This window comes from Wyeomyia smithii, chromosome 1 (assembly GCF_029784165.1).
Source record: "Wyeomyia smithii strain HCP4-BCI-WySm-NY-G18 chromosome 1, ASM2978416v1, whole genome shotgun sequence".
Lineage (NCBI taxonomy): Eukaryota > Metazoa > Arthropoda > Insecta > Diptera > Culicidae > Wyeomyia > Wyeomyia smithii.
The window spans coordinates 124,634,088-124,648,821 of NC_073694.1; the positions used below are offsets into that span (position 1 = coordinate 124,634,088).

The 14,734-nt window shown below is 41.7% G+C and overlaps 2 protein-coding genes across 3 annotated transcripts in view; both read left to right on the forward strand.

The window, feature by feature from the left end:
* LOC129720275 (cell growth regulator with RING finger domain protein 1-like) overlaps positions 1 to 14,279 on the forward strand; it is a 197,203-nt gene extending 182,924 nt beyond the window's left edge. Inside the window, exons 8-9 of one of the 2 annotated variants that reach the window (XR_008727246.1) lie at positions 13,604 to 13,715; positions 13,792 to 14,279. Coding sequence is in view for 1 of the 2 variants with exons in the window: in XM_055671737.1 (XP_055527712.1) it covers positions 13,618 to 13,715; positions 13,792 to 13,809 (116 nt within the window). In the remaining variant the exon portion in view is untranslated. The remainder of the gene's footprint in view (positions 1 to 13,603; positions 13,716 to 13,791) is intronic. The other variant, XM_055671737.1, reaches the window with a different exon arrangement.
* Positions 252 to 13,140, forward strand: LOC129720236 (uncharacterized). Its single transcript, XM_055671687.1, has 2 exons — positions 252 to 6,919; positions 9,202 to 13,140. The coding sequence occupies exons 1-2, from the start codon at positions 6,210 to 6,212 to the stop codon at positions 10,427 to 10,429; spliced, it is 1,938 nt and encodes a 645-aa protein (XP_055527662.1). The 5' UTR covers positions 252 to 6,209; the 3' UTR covers positions 10,430 to 13,140.
* Positions 14,280 to 14,734: the final 455 nt, after the last annotated feature.

A 14,734-nucleotide genomic window follows, 5' to 3' on the forward strand; every position in this document is an offset into this window, starting at 1 on the left:
CCACTTTCGAAAGTATTGAAATTGTTGGCCAAATATCACTTTAGAAGTCATAAATTTGCATGTTTCACGTAGTTTTGTGAATAATATCTCAAATTTAGTAATCAGATACTTGTTATTTTTCTTCAAATTTCTTTTCTGAACGTGAACAAACATTTTTATGAAAAAAAACACGTGTCATCGCTATAAAACGACGTATGGAGTTCCACTTTCGGAGGTATTGAAATTGTTGGCCGTAACTGTCTCTATTACCCCCCTCCCCCCTACGTAACAATAAGTAACGCAGACTCAACCCCCCTCCCACCCCTTAATGCGGTACGTAATTTGTCCAAACTAGAACTCTTGGGACATTTAGCTGGAGGAAAGGTTACGATTCATTGGTTTGAATATCCATTAAGAGGCAGCTTAAGCATTAAAAATCTTTTATTTTCTTATATTCTACGAAGTTTTGTGGATTAAAAAATGGCGACTTCCGGTTTCAGGAAAATAACCTAAAGTGATATTTGGCCAACAATTTCAATACCTCCGAAAGTGGAACTCCATACGTCGTTTTATAGCGATGACACGTGTTTTTTTTCATAAAAATGTTTGTTCACGTTCAGAAAATAAATTTGAAGAAAAATAACAAGTATCTGATTACTAAATTTGAGATATTATTCACAAAACTACGTGAAACATGCAAATTTATGACTTCTAAAGTGATATTTGGCCAACAATTTCAATACTTTCGAAAGTGGAACTCCATACGTCATTTTGAAATCCAAAATGGTGACTTCCAGTTTCTGTAAATCAGCCCAAAATCACAAAAAAAAAAGAATCCAATACGGGTATTTCCGTTCTGTGCGTTCTCAGAATATTGAAGTACCTAAAGTGATAATGGAAGTATAAGATGTGAATTATATTTTTGAAGTGCGTTGAGCTAATGCAGCAATGAAATATAAAAAAAATCTACCTTTGAAACCTTTGATCCCGAGCATCGCCGGGGACGTTCAACTAGTTCTTTATAACGACGGTCCCTTGCGATGTCGCTATAAAGCGATTCAACTGTAATTTGATACGGTATTATAAGGAAACCTTGCATTTGCGGCTAATTTCATGATAATTTATCTAAGCATCTCAGAGAAAAGAGGGTGAGTTCAAGCAGTTTTAGAAATATGATTCTTTTCATATTTCAGGTTATTATACATAACGGACAAAGTTAAAGTCCAATTACAATAAAATTCAATAGGGTCTTCTGGGGCAACTAGACCTTCCATTTGACACTAATTTTGTGCAAATCGGTCCAGCCATCTCTGAGAAAAGTGAGTGAGTTTAAACTGTCTTTGAAACACGTTTCTTTGCATAACTTTTGACCCACATGTCCAATCATTATTAAATTAATCTACAAATGTTCAAAAAAAACAAGCCCGTTCTTTTGGTACCAATTTTGTTGAAATCGGTTGTGCCGTTTCTGAGATAGTGAGGTTTCGTGATTTTTACATTTTGATACATAACCTATAAACTAAAAATCCGATAACAATAAAATTCAAAGGGGTCTCATGGGGCAACTAGACCTTTCATTTACAAATAGTTTCATCAAAATCGGTCCAGCCATCTCTGAGAAAATCGAGTGAGATTGAGAAAGCGTTACATACATACACACACATACATACACACATATACAGAAAAAGCTCAGCTCGTCGAACTGAGTCGATTGATATACGAGATTCGACACTTTGGAGCACTTTTATACCTTTGGTCTTTTCAGTGATTTATATACCTTTCTAGGAGAAAGGCAAAACTTCAAAAGCTGACCGCTATCGTTCAAATCGAACGATAGGAAAAGTATGTGCGTTAACATAGTCACAATCGCACTACAATTTGATTTCAACTTCCACTTCGCACCGCATGTAGAATATTACCAAAACACCAGTATAAATACTTATCCTTCTGATTTCGTTCTGATTCTTATCCGTCTCTCCTATGGACCCTGGTATTATTGCGACGCACGGGCGAGCAATAACAGGACAGCTGATGCAAAAAATACCCTGATGAGACGGTGTAATCGAATAACGAAAAATATGGTATAAATATATTATATTGTTACCGAAAGAACTTACAGTCTAGCTAAATCCTGGTAACGTATGCACGTCTGATTATTTATTTCGTTGGATCCCCTCACTTACAATATGATTTGCTCGCGCAAAACAAGTTTGAGATACCACTACAAACGTTCGGTTCTTTTCTAGTCAACAAGCTGTGTGTGTGTGCTCAACGCTCGCGATTTTGGAGCTCTGATGCTAGAGTGAGGAAGGAATAATGTTCTCTCCCTTGGCTGCCGGAGTATGCGTGTACTTGTGTAAAGAACGTTTATTTGAGAGATGTTCGGAATTCATTCGACGAGACAGTACGCGGACGTGATTATTACGGATTCCAAGATGGGGAAAGAAAAAAATTACCACACCCAGTTTATGTCAAATGTCAACGTAGTGAAACATTCCTTTTCAACTTTGCTGCTTCCGCTCACTTCACTAACACTTGGTAAAAAAAGAAATATAGTAACAAAAGTCTATTCCCTTATACAGACATTTGATGCAGCCTTCTATTGCATAGTCTGGAATTGTATATTCTCCCGACGTTCTTCGCTAGAATAAAGTGTAGAACAAAACTAGGTGTCTAGTATTTTCCACGCGCAAAACAAAAACGACTGCATGACAGCGAAATGAGTAGGCAACATAAAAGTGAGCAATGTATGTAATTTTACGAGGTTGCGAAAAATGAAAAAGAGCAGAAGGTGTGCCTTACAAAAAAAAACTCATTCAGACGGGACCCGTCTTTTTTTTTTTTTTTAAAGGTGGCGGGGAAATCTGCAAACAGACACCCGGGGTGTGGGGATGAGACTAGGGGAGAGATGCTGGGGTAGTTACACTCGCCCAGGCACCTACTGATCCCTGTCCCGACCCACTAATACCCCTCCAGTCTCCAGCCCTGGTCTTCCCGGAACGACGGTTAAGTATTACGTCGAGGAGTGGCTTTTGTGCGTGATGCACCCTCTTTACTCTTATAACCTCCTAGCTAACTACCTGGAGACTGGTAATTAGCTACCACTGGCGTGTTGGTGGTTGACCCGCCACACACCTTCTGTTATTGTTCATTTTTCGCATCCTCGTAAAATTAAATACATTGCCCAATTAACTAAAACTTAAAATGTAGTCATAAGACAACAAATTAAATTAGTTCGTAAAGTAACCAAACAACTAGCGATAATGTTTTAAAAGCCAAGAAATAAAACAGCTAGAAAGGGACAGGAAGAAAATCGGAGAAGAAAATTGTTTTTCTCCGGCGTTTCAACTGAATTTGTTTGATAAAATTAATCTAGCAACAAATTTGAATCCGGGCGGTCTTCATCTTTCCGCGTGTATGGAGAATTCTGTATTGCAAGTCCCTTGCAAAGGTCTTAAAAATAACTTAGCTTTTGCAATCGGACCTCTGGAGTCGAGCCTCAAAAGACCCGAACACATTTGATACGTTGCGGCTGCGTTTGCAGTATTTTGACAGTTGGCCCATACATTTTCTGTCAAATTAACGTCAACGCAACGCAGACGTATGCATTGTGCTTAAACCTAAAGCGATTAAAGCTTCACTCTTTTGGCCGATGAAAAAAGCATAGAAATTTAGATATCGAAAAAAAAATTGTTTATGCCAAAGGTCTTAGAGATGGATTGATCGTCTAGTCAGGTTGTCGAACTGGAAAACAGAAAGTCGATTTTTCTGATTTTTTTTATACTACACCAGATCTCGAAATTTCATGCACGGCTAAGACATTTGTTTGAAAAAAGAGTTCTCTTTCGATAATTTCATATCGACAATTTCTGTAGATTTTTCCATCGTTCATATAAGTGAAACATTGACCGCTTTGAGACTACACATCCCAAAGTCCCCTTGAACCGAAATTTTACATGAAGACTTGTTTCGAGGAGAAGAAGCATTTCAACCCTACTGCTAACTGTAGCAGTGCTAAGTTGAATTTGCAGGTCAAATTTTTGCCATGCAATCCATCCAACTTTCCACGAGCGGTAATGGCTAGCAATCAGGCCTCAACATCGTCGAATAAAGCACCAAAAGTAGAACACGCAACCCTTTCGTCTCACTCGCTGCTACTGAAACTTAGTAAACTGCGTCTTAGGCCGTGAACATACTGGCGTGCAGTGATACCACATTTTCATCTGCATTTTGAGGTTCAGGAAATCTTGCCACCTTGGTAAAATTTCAAAATATCTGTATAAAAATCTGCATATGTACTGAACATATCATTCTTGAAAAAAAAAACGCGAAATTGCTTGTTTAACATAATTCCGGTGAGTCATTCATGATAAAATCTCCAACAGGCTAAACAGCATTTATGTTTTTTTTTGTTCACACAACATTTATTTGACACGGCACAATACAAATTAATGTTTTACGGAAACGGCATTTATGCTGATTATTGTTTTTCAACAGTATCAAGAAGTTTAATAGGCAACTTTATGGAAACCAAAAAAATTTATATATATATCTGTATAATTATCAAAAAATCTGTAATCTGTATATGCAGATATCTGTATGAAAAATACGTAAATAATCTTATAAATACAGATAAATCTGCATATGTGGCATCACTGCTGGCGTGGCTTGCGTTGCAAAGACGGTTCGCCTTGCCGTGGGTTAATGTACAGCCCTAAGTAGAGCTGTACATTAACCAGCGATAGGGTGAGTCTCCTTCACAGCGCAGACCGCGCCAGTATGTCCATCGCCTTAGACATATAGGAGCAGGAATAAGGGCTGGGAAAAATAAACTTTCAAGCTGATTTATGCGATTTGTAACATATTACATAAAAAAGCAAAGCCTTGGTGCTACATTCCGTATCGGAATTCGACCTTCTGTTTTACTACACACAGACTTCGCAGCCGACTGTTAAGTGTACAGGACAATTGCGGGGCTAGCGCTACGATCCTACTGACACTGACAGTCTCTCCCGAGCCGAGACTCGAACATACTGGCAACTCTGCTCGAAATCGACAAACCAGTTTTATTTTTACCCCGTTAAATATTCGTTTTCCTACATAAGTTTAGTTTTCTTTCGCGCTAAGAAATCCTACATACTGTTTTTTGCGTTTTGCGTCCAGTAAAGCTGTGCAGTGGTATTTGGTTTATTTTGCTGTTCATTTTCGAGATAGGGCTAATATATCAACCCGACTGCTTACTCCATACACTCGCTATTGTTCCTTGGATCCATCAGTGTTTTTATTGCGTTATTCCCTCATCAACTGAGCCATGGCCTCAGCTTGCAAAAAATGCAGTTCAACTGTTAAAGGAATCGAAAAAGTAGCTTGCCGTGGTGTTTGAGGATCAGTTTATCATCGCAGTTGCATCCCCGGATTACAGCGAAACACTCTTGATGTATTATCAGCATTTGTTGACAATTTATTCTGGCTGTGCGACGACTGCGCAAGCAGCTTCAACAAGTGGCTGCAGCTTCCCGCCACCGCCGCTCCCGCAGCTGATGGTAGCAATCTGTGCGAGGCTGTTGATAAACTGAACGCCGTCGTTACCGATCTGACAAATCACATTGAAAAACATTTTTCTGGTGGTTCAATACCTCCCGCTCAAAAATCCTTGTTCTCACAACGCCTATCTGGGGAACAGCCAACGCCTAAACGACGTCGCGAGATCAGTGCTAAAACTCGCACCCCCGCTGTTGCTGTTTGTGGCACCAGATCGTTTGAACGAGAAATCAAAACAGTTGCCGACGAACTACAGCAATTTTGGATGTACTTAAGTCGTCTCGATCCAAGCCACACTACTGACGAAATTTCGGCAATGGCCAAAGAGTGCCTAGGAATGAATGAAACTCCGAAGGCTATTATGCTGGTGAAAAAGGAAGCAGATTTGTCGAAACTGAATTTTGTTTCCTTTCGGGTCGAGGTCCCCAACGAGCTCAAAGACGTCGCTTTGAAAGCCTACACCTGGCCCATCGGAGTATTGGCTCGTGAATTCGACTTCGATCAGGTGCGATCCAGTAGATTTCGTCTGTAACTACACAGCACTACCAAATGTTTTATTAGTGGATAGTGGGAGTCATCAGACTCCCACCAAAGTTAAGTACCCTCCGTTTTATTCTCCTGACGATTGCCAACGCTCCGCTATATGCTCCAGACCTCAAGACGCTCATTCTCTCTCATCAACCTGTCGGATGGCAGCAGTTCCGATTTCGACCTCTGCCAGCGGAGAAGAATCATTATCGCACCTCTACTACCAAAACGTTTGCGGTATGAACTCCAATATTGATGGCTATCTGCTCGCTTTCTCTGGTGGATGCTACGACATCATCGCGCTCACTGAAACCTGGTTAGATGATCGTACTCAGTCTTCTTACTTGCTTGGAAATGAGTACAATGGCTTTCGTTGCGATCGCGGCCCTGATAATAGCCGAAAACTAACCGGTGGAGGTGTGCTCAACGCAGTTCGCCGGACTCTCAAAGCTCATCGAATTGACGATACCACTTGGAATACACTTGAACAAGTGTGGGTGTCGATAGAATTGACTGATAGGAAAGTTTTCCTGTGCGTCATTTATCTTCCACCAGACAGAACCCGTGACAAAGCAATAACTGACACACATGTTCAGTCGGTTTTATCAATCACTAGCAAAGCAAAACCTTGTGACGAAATTTTCGTCATCGGCGACTTTAACTATCCCAGTTTATGTTGGCGCCCTTCCCATGACGGCTTTATGTACCCCGACCCGGATCACTCAACGTTTAGTATATGTGCTCTAGCCCTGCTTGATGGTTACTGCACAGCCACCCTTCAGCAAATCAATGACATAACTAACGAAAATGACCGTTGTCTCGACCTCTGTTTCGCTAGTTACCGCGACGTTGCACCTTCATTAAGCTTGGCCTAATCACCAGCGATGCTTGAGCGGATCATAGAGGGACTCTTTCCACGCCACGAGCCAAATCCTTGGCCTCCGGCTGGCGAGTCACTTCACCGACGTTCCAGTATCTCAAACTCAGACCAGAGGTGGTCGGCCAACCTGCCGAACACCCAATATATGAGTGACGGCGTTAGCCGTGCCGAGGCAGAGGAGGCGGAAACGGTTACGAATGAGGAACTCATCGCGATCGCCAACTCCCTGAAGGTGAGCAAGGCACCGGGATTGGATGGGATTCCGAATCTGGCTGTGAAGAAGGCCATCAAAGAGGCCCCCAGACTATTTCGGGAAGTCATGCAGAAGTGCCTGGATGACTGTACATTCCCAGACAGATGGAAGCGACAGAAGCTGGTCTTATTGCCGAAGACAGGGAAACCACCTGGTGACCCGTCGGCATACAGACCGATATGTCTGCTCGATACGGCGGGTAAGGTGCTCGAGAAGGTTATTCTCAATAGACTGGTTAGGTACACCGAATGTGCAAACGGTCTGTCGAGTAACCAGTTCGGCTTCCGAAAAGGCAAGTCTACGGTGGATGCTATTCTGTCCGTCACCAAAACAGCAGAGGTAGCACTCCAGCGTAAAAGATGGGGCATTCGCTATTGCGCAATCGTCACGTTGGACGTGAAAAATGCGTTCAATAGTGTTAGCTGGGATTCCATAGCCCACTCGCTTCGGAAACTAGACATTCCGGTGTCTTTGTACAGGATTCTGGAAAATTATTTCCAGAATCGTGTGCTAGTTTACAGCACAGACGAGGGTCAAAAATGTGTCCCAATTACCGCAGGGGTTCCACAAGGTTCCATCCTGGGCCCGGTACTGTGGAATATCATGTACGATGAAGTGCTGAAACTAAAGCTCCCCCAAGGGGTTGTGATCGTTGGATTTGCGGACGACATCACACTTGAGGTCTACGGCGAGTCGATCGAGGAGGTTGAGTTGACGGCTTCGCACTCTATAAGCGTCGTCGAGGACTGGATGCGCTCCAAAAAACTGGAGCTGGCGCATCATAAGACGGAGATTTCAGTTGTCAATAACCGCAAGTCGAAGCAACAGGCGTTGATCAGTGTCGGGAATTGCACCATCGCCTCTAAGCGCTCCCTGAAGCTGCTGGGGGTGATGATCGATGACAAGCTCGCCTTCGGGAGCCATGTCGAATATGCCTGCAAGAAGGCTTCAATGGCTATTGCAGCATTATCTCGCATGATGTCCAATAGCTCAGCAGTGTACGGCAGCAAGCGGAAACTTCTAGCTAGCGTGACTTCGTCCATACTGAGATATGGCGGGCCAGTGTGGTCCAAAGCACTAGGTACTAGTAAACATCGGAGTAAGTTGGAAAGTACCTACAGGCTCATGTGCCTGAGGGTTGCGAGCGCGTATCGAACTGTGTCATACGACGCAATCTGCGTCCTGTCCGGCATGTTGCCTATCAGCATAGCCATTAAGGAGGACGTAGAATGCTTCGATCAACGTGACACAAGGGGCATACGAGGTACCAGAAGATCATTCTCGATGATCAGATGGCAGCAGGAGTGGTCCAATTCCGCGAAGGGTAGATGGACGCATCGACTTATTCCGGATGTATCCGGATGGGTCGGGAGGCGCCATGGAGAAGTGAACTTCCATCTGACACAGATTCTGTCAGGCCATGGTTGCTTTAGGCAGTATCTACACAGATTCGGGCATGCGGGGTCCCCCATGTGTCCCGAGTGCGCGGATGCGGAAGAAACTGCTGAGCATGTCTTCTTCGTGTGCCCTCGTTTTGTGCATGCGCGGAGCGACATGATGGTAGTGAGCGGGCCAGACACCACTCCGGACAACCTAGTTCGGAGGATGTGTAAAGACCCAAACATTTGGAGGGCGGTTTGTACAGCCGCCTCTCAAATAGTTTTAGAATTGCAAAACAGGCGACAGGTTGACCACCGACACGCCAGTGTTAGCTAACGGCCAGTCTCCAGGTTAGTTAGCTAAGTTAGCAAAAAGACCTAAAGAACCAAGAGGGTGCACAGAGCACAAAAGCCGCTCCCCGAAGCAATACCTAGCGGTGGTCCCGGGGAGTATTATGGGCTGGAGACTGAAGGGGTTTTAGTGGGTCCGGTCACTGATTCAAACCAACCCCACACTCCCTGAGGTTGGTCACCTCAGGGGTTTGGATGCAAATTTCCCCTTCACCTGAAACAAAAAAAAAAAAAAAAAAAAAAAAAAAAAAAAAAAAAAAAAAAAAAAAAAAAAAAAAAAAAAGCTTGGCCCCAACACCTCTGGTTAAAGCTGTACCACATCACCCGGCCCTTACTCTCGCCCTCAAAAACAACGACTGCAACGAATACCAACAGATTTCTTATCTGAGCCGTTTCGATTTTCGACGAGCGAACTACAGCGAGATGATTCAAGCTCTTGACAATTTTGACTGGAGCATCATTTCCATTGAAACTGATGTCGACATTGCTGTTTCGAAATTTTCCTCCATAATTTCGAGGTTTATGGAAACTTTCATACCGAAGACAGTCCGCAACAAGACGAATAAATCACCTTGGCAAACCCCGGAGTTGCGTCGACTAAAAAGGGCTAAAAACGCTGCATTCAAGAAATTGTCAAAATTTGGTTCGCTACCCCTACGTGACCACTTTCGCCGGATTAACATTTCCTATAATAGGCTCAGCCGACGTTGTTATTCTGCATACCGACGGCGCATAGAAGCCAAATTGAAATCCGATCCAAAAAAATTTTGGAACTTCGTCAGCGAACAACGGAAGGAATCCGGTTTGCCGTCAACTATGGTGCTAGATAATAAGATTGCCGACAACGCGGCCGCTATTTGTAATTTGTTTGCGAGCAAATTCTCTACTGTTTTCACCAATGAAATACTCACCACCGAGCAAATTTCGGAAGCCGGAAACAATGTACCTATTTCAAACGGATGCATCTCATCTATCAACCTCGACGACAACGCAATTCTCGCCGCTGCTCGGAAGCTTAAGCACTCGAACTCTCCTGGGCCTGACGAAATCCCTGCTACATTATTGAAAAAATGTGTTCTACCTCTTCTTGTGCCTTTGTCGCACTTGTTTCGCCTACCGCTGGCGACAGGCAAATTTCCTGTTGACTGGAAGCAGGCATATATGTTTCCCGTACACAAAAAAGGTGACAGGTCAAACGTTAATGACTACAGGGGAATATCAGCTCTTTGCGCTGTGCCAAAGTTGTTTGAACTGGTTATCATAAAACCTATTTTCTCGCATTGTCAGCATGCCATATCAGACGACCAGCACGGTTTTTTACCTAAACGCTCCACCGCTACAAATTTGCTCTGTTTTACCAGCTATGTGTTCGAAAGCTTCGCCCAACGGTCACAGGCAGACGCAATCTATACTGATCTCTCAGCTGCTTTCGACAAAGTTAACCACCGCATTACTGTTGCAAAGCTGGAACGCTATGGCTTAGCGGCGCTCTTTTACACTGGATGGAATCTTATCTAACAGGTCGAATAATCAGCGTTAAGATTGGAGACGAGCTTTCAACTTTTTTTCCTGCACCATCTGGTGTCGCTCAAGGCCGTCACCTGGGACCGTTGGTGTTTTTACTATATTTCAACGACGTTAATTATTTGTTACGTGGCCCACGCCTGTCACTCGCAGATGACCTAAAACTGTTTTCAAAAATTTTAAATACCTCAGATGCATTCGTTCTCCAGCAACAACTAAACTCATTCAGTAATTGGTGTACGATTAACCGTATGACGCTAAATCCCTCCAAATGTTCGGTAATAACATATACTAGAAAAATGCAACCGATACTCTTCAACTACACCCTCAACAATCAAACCATTCAGCGTGTCGATGTCGTTAAAGATCTTGGTGTACTACTCGACGTCAAACTCACCTTCAAGCAGCATATTTCTTTGATAATCACCAAAGCATCTAGGCAGCTTGGACTAATCTTCAGAATGACGCGTGACTTTAGGGACATAAGTTGTCTGACTGCATTATATTGCTCACTTGTTCGGTCGCAGCTAGAATACTGCTCCACGGTTTAGACTCCGCATTACCACAACGCCATCCAACGTATCGAGGGCATCCAGCGCCGAATTCTTCGCTATGCCCTCCGCCTCTTGCCATAGAGACAGCCTATGTCGGACACTCGTAATGAGGATCGTTGTCAACTTCTCCACCTTAGCACTCTTCGAGTCCGACGTGAGACTGCTCGTGCTATGACTGTGGCCAATGTGATGGCAGCACGGATTGATTGTCCGGACATTCTTTGCCAGATCAATTCAAACGCCCCATCAAGAACTCTACGGAGAGTACCCTCAATGCATCTACCTTTTCGCCGTACTAACTACATTTTCATTTATCTGTTGAAGTGCTACGTTCTAAATTTATTACCATGTTTAGACAACTGTTGTACTAATGTTTAGTGTAGTAGTCTAGTCACCATTCGGACAATATATGTCTGTTGGTATGAAGTAAATTAATAAATAAATACGACGACTGGCTTGTTAGGCCAGCATCGTACCTCGAGACCAGCTGGGAGATAACATATTACAAATGATTTGAATGTAATCGGGACGGGACGTAATGCAAATAACACGTGCAATAAGACATGTAATATGTAACGCGTAACATATAATGTAACATGTAATGTGTAACATGTAGCGTGTAACATGTTCCACGCAACGACTTGCAAAGCCTGCAACCAAATACATCAATTACAGCACCCAACATGCTTGTTCTTACCTCACAGGTCAAAGCGAAGAAAATAACTTGAGAAAATAAAAGAAAATAACATCGTCATCATGCAGTTGACGATAAATTTTAAATCGTCAATTGAAGCAAAATTTGCTCGAATCTGCTTTCTTCGTTGCTGCCTTGAAGCCTCAGTTCCAGCAGTTCAATCTGAACCGACGATACGAATACGCCGAAAAAGAAACGACGAAACAAAAGCTACCGAGTGAAAGACGATTGTTTTGTGCTCAGTGAGTGGGAGAGCGAAACAAAACGAAGTTGATATCAAGTCGGGTTGAAGACGAAGTTGAGTTGCGTCATCGTCGCTTGACGATGCACTCATGAAGGTGAAGATTAAAGGGCCTGCTAGCAATACTCAGAGGAAAAGATATGCGAAGAAAATGTTGTGAGCCAAACCAACATGTCAAAATCCGAGCCAAACGAACCTCTGGAATGATCAACAAAATAATGATCAATTATGGTGAAAGTATATAAAATTGAACATAAACATAAAATTTAACACCTTCACTGTTTTTGTGATTCACTTTTCCATTATTTCCCAGGGCTCCGTCACCATCAGTTGCACGAGTTGAAAGAAAGTTAGTTCACATTGCGCTTCGAGAAAAGATCTGGCACCTCTGACATGTGAAACCTAGTTGCCAAATTGGCGTTTTTTTTTTCATAGCATATTTCTCTCTCTCTCTGAGTATCTCTAGTAAGGCGAATACCCAAGTAACCAGTAAGCACTAAATCATTGCCCTATAACAACTATATTTGATTACAGAGTTCTGGGTAAGAGCCTATTCCGACCTAATTCTTATATATATCTGATATAATGTCAAAAAGATGAAATAGTGAGCAAATAAAGTGCTGGTGATGGCAACCCTTAAAATGCATCATAATTGCTTATTTAGAGCACTCTCGAGATGTCGATATTTGCGTTGAGAAAAAAAAACTTGGAAAAACATTAATTAATTTGATGTTCAAAAAGAAAGCAAATGAAGGTCTTCAAACGTTATCCATATGGTTTATTTCATGCATTCGTTCGTTGTTGTTTCGGCCGCTGGTGGAGTACGTGAATGAATAGAGAATAACAGTTTTTAATAATCACCGCTCGTATTACGCTTGTTTTTGGCAGTTGGGCACGTTGAAAAAGAACAGCTTTCTCCAAATGCATTCAAGCACTATATCTTAACGTTCACGGTAGCACTAGAGGCGTATATTTTGCGGGCAGTAATGCTAGTTTACCATAATGTTGTTAAACATTATAATGTTCATATAAAGTTGATACGCAGGTTTAATGCCAATAATGCTATCTTCTAATGCTCAATGTTACTTGGGTAGTGCACGCAGTCCATTTTGACGTTTTCTGTAGGTCCAAGCATTTTCAATCGCAGTCACGGAGTAGAAAATATTATTGTTTCAGTTGAAAACCGAAATAATGACTCGCGACTTTCGATTTTTTAACCTTATACACAATGCGCATAATGTCGCATCTAGTGCGCTGTATAGCGCATCTGACGCGCAATACAGCGCACTAGATGCGACACTATGCGCATTGTTCATAAGGTAAAAAAATCGAAAGTCGCGAGACGATCATTCGATTTTCAACTGGAACAATAATATAACAACGTCCTAACATAGCATTGCAACTTCAACAAACAATGGGCGTTTTGTTATTCAAATTTCGTCGTGACCATGCGCGGATTAGAATAAACAAAACTGTTTATTAATGTTGCTATGCTCTATTCCAAAATTTTTATGGTTTTCACTCAGTTACTGCGATTGACAACTACCCGACAGACAACTACAGAAAACATTAAAACTAGCTGCGTGCACTGTCCACCATTACCGCTCGTGGGAAGCTGAATTGGTACAAACAAATACATATCATATACATAATACATAATAAACATGAATATTGAATAGATATTGTATTTCAGGTAAATTAGACCGCTGTCCAATGTGTCGGTCAGTTATCACCAACTTTTTCTGTACTAGAACAGAAGAATATATTCCTGCTGATGTGTCGGTGCCTAAGGTAATATGGATAACATGAACTACAAAGCTCGACTACCGATTTCAGACTAACTTTATTTTGTTTGATTATATTACAGTTTACATCCAATTGTTAAAAAGCTTATTCAAAACTTCGTGCGACGGGTTACAAGTTCGACAATTGCCGCCGATCTCGACAATGTTGTTACAGTGTCGATAATGCTACTATTTTATTATGGTTGGTGGAGAGTAACAAAGGTTTTCATCCGAAAATTTACCAATATGAAAATGCAGAGTTTACTATTCAATCTAGGTTTCTTTGGGTTTTCTATTGGAAGCTAGCAGAGACGTTCTAGGAGAGGAGGGGGATGTACAATGTACATACTTGTGTGACGTAACATGAAGAATAATTAAAAATGAAAAAAGTAGGAGGCAGAGTTGCCAATAAACTTTTTATTTAAACTGCAAGAATGCTAAAGCAAAAACTGGAAAAAAATGGATTTCAAAAAAAATTAATAAACAGCATAAAAAATGCAAGAGAGCTTCTCTGTGATGGTTACTGAATCCAATGTTAGTTATAAATACAACAAAAAATCAGTCATTTCAATCAGAACTGTTTGGTCTCGGGCTTACTTTTATTTTAATTTAATTGTTATCTCTTTTAACAGCAGCAAAATTCAAAACTGCCTAATTTTATCTCAAAACCATGAAAATGAAGGTTTTCATTTACTTCACATTTAACAAAAGTACTTATGCAACATTTTTTAACGTTACATCAGGGAAGTTTAAATTTCAATTATCTCTGAGTTCGGTATCTCTTGGTATCTAATTATCCGAACATATTTGAAACTGCTACGCAACAGAAATTGTTTTGAAGAAGGCCACCTGTATATTACATTTTTGAGATCGATTAATTTAATTTTGGAATAACATATTAGGCTACCATTGGAATTGATTTTTTATTACACAATCTGGAAAAACCTATTTGTCAGTTTCTAAGAGCAAGCCCACCAGTGGCTAAATTGAAGTTTCTAAAGCTAGCTTGGCAACTCCCACCATAAC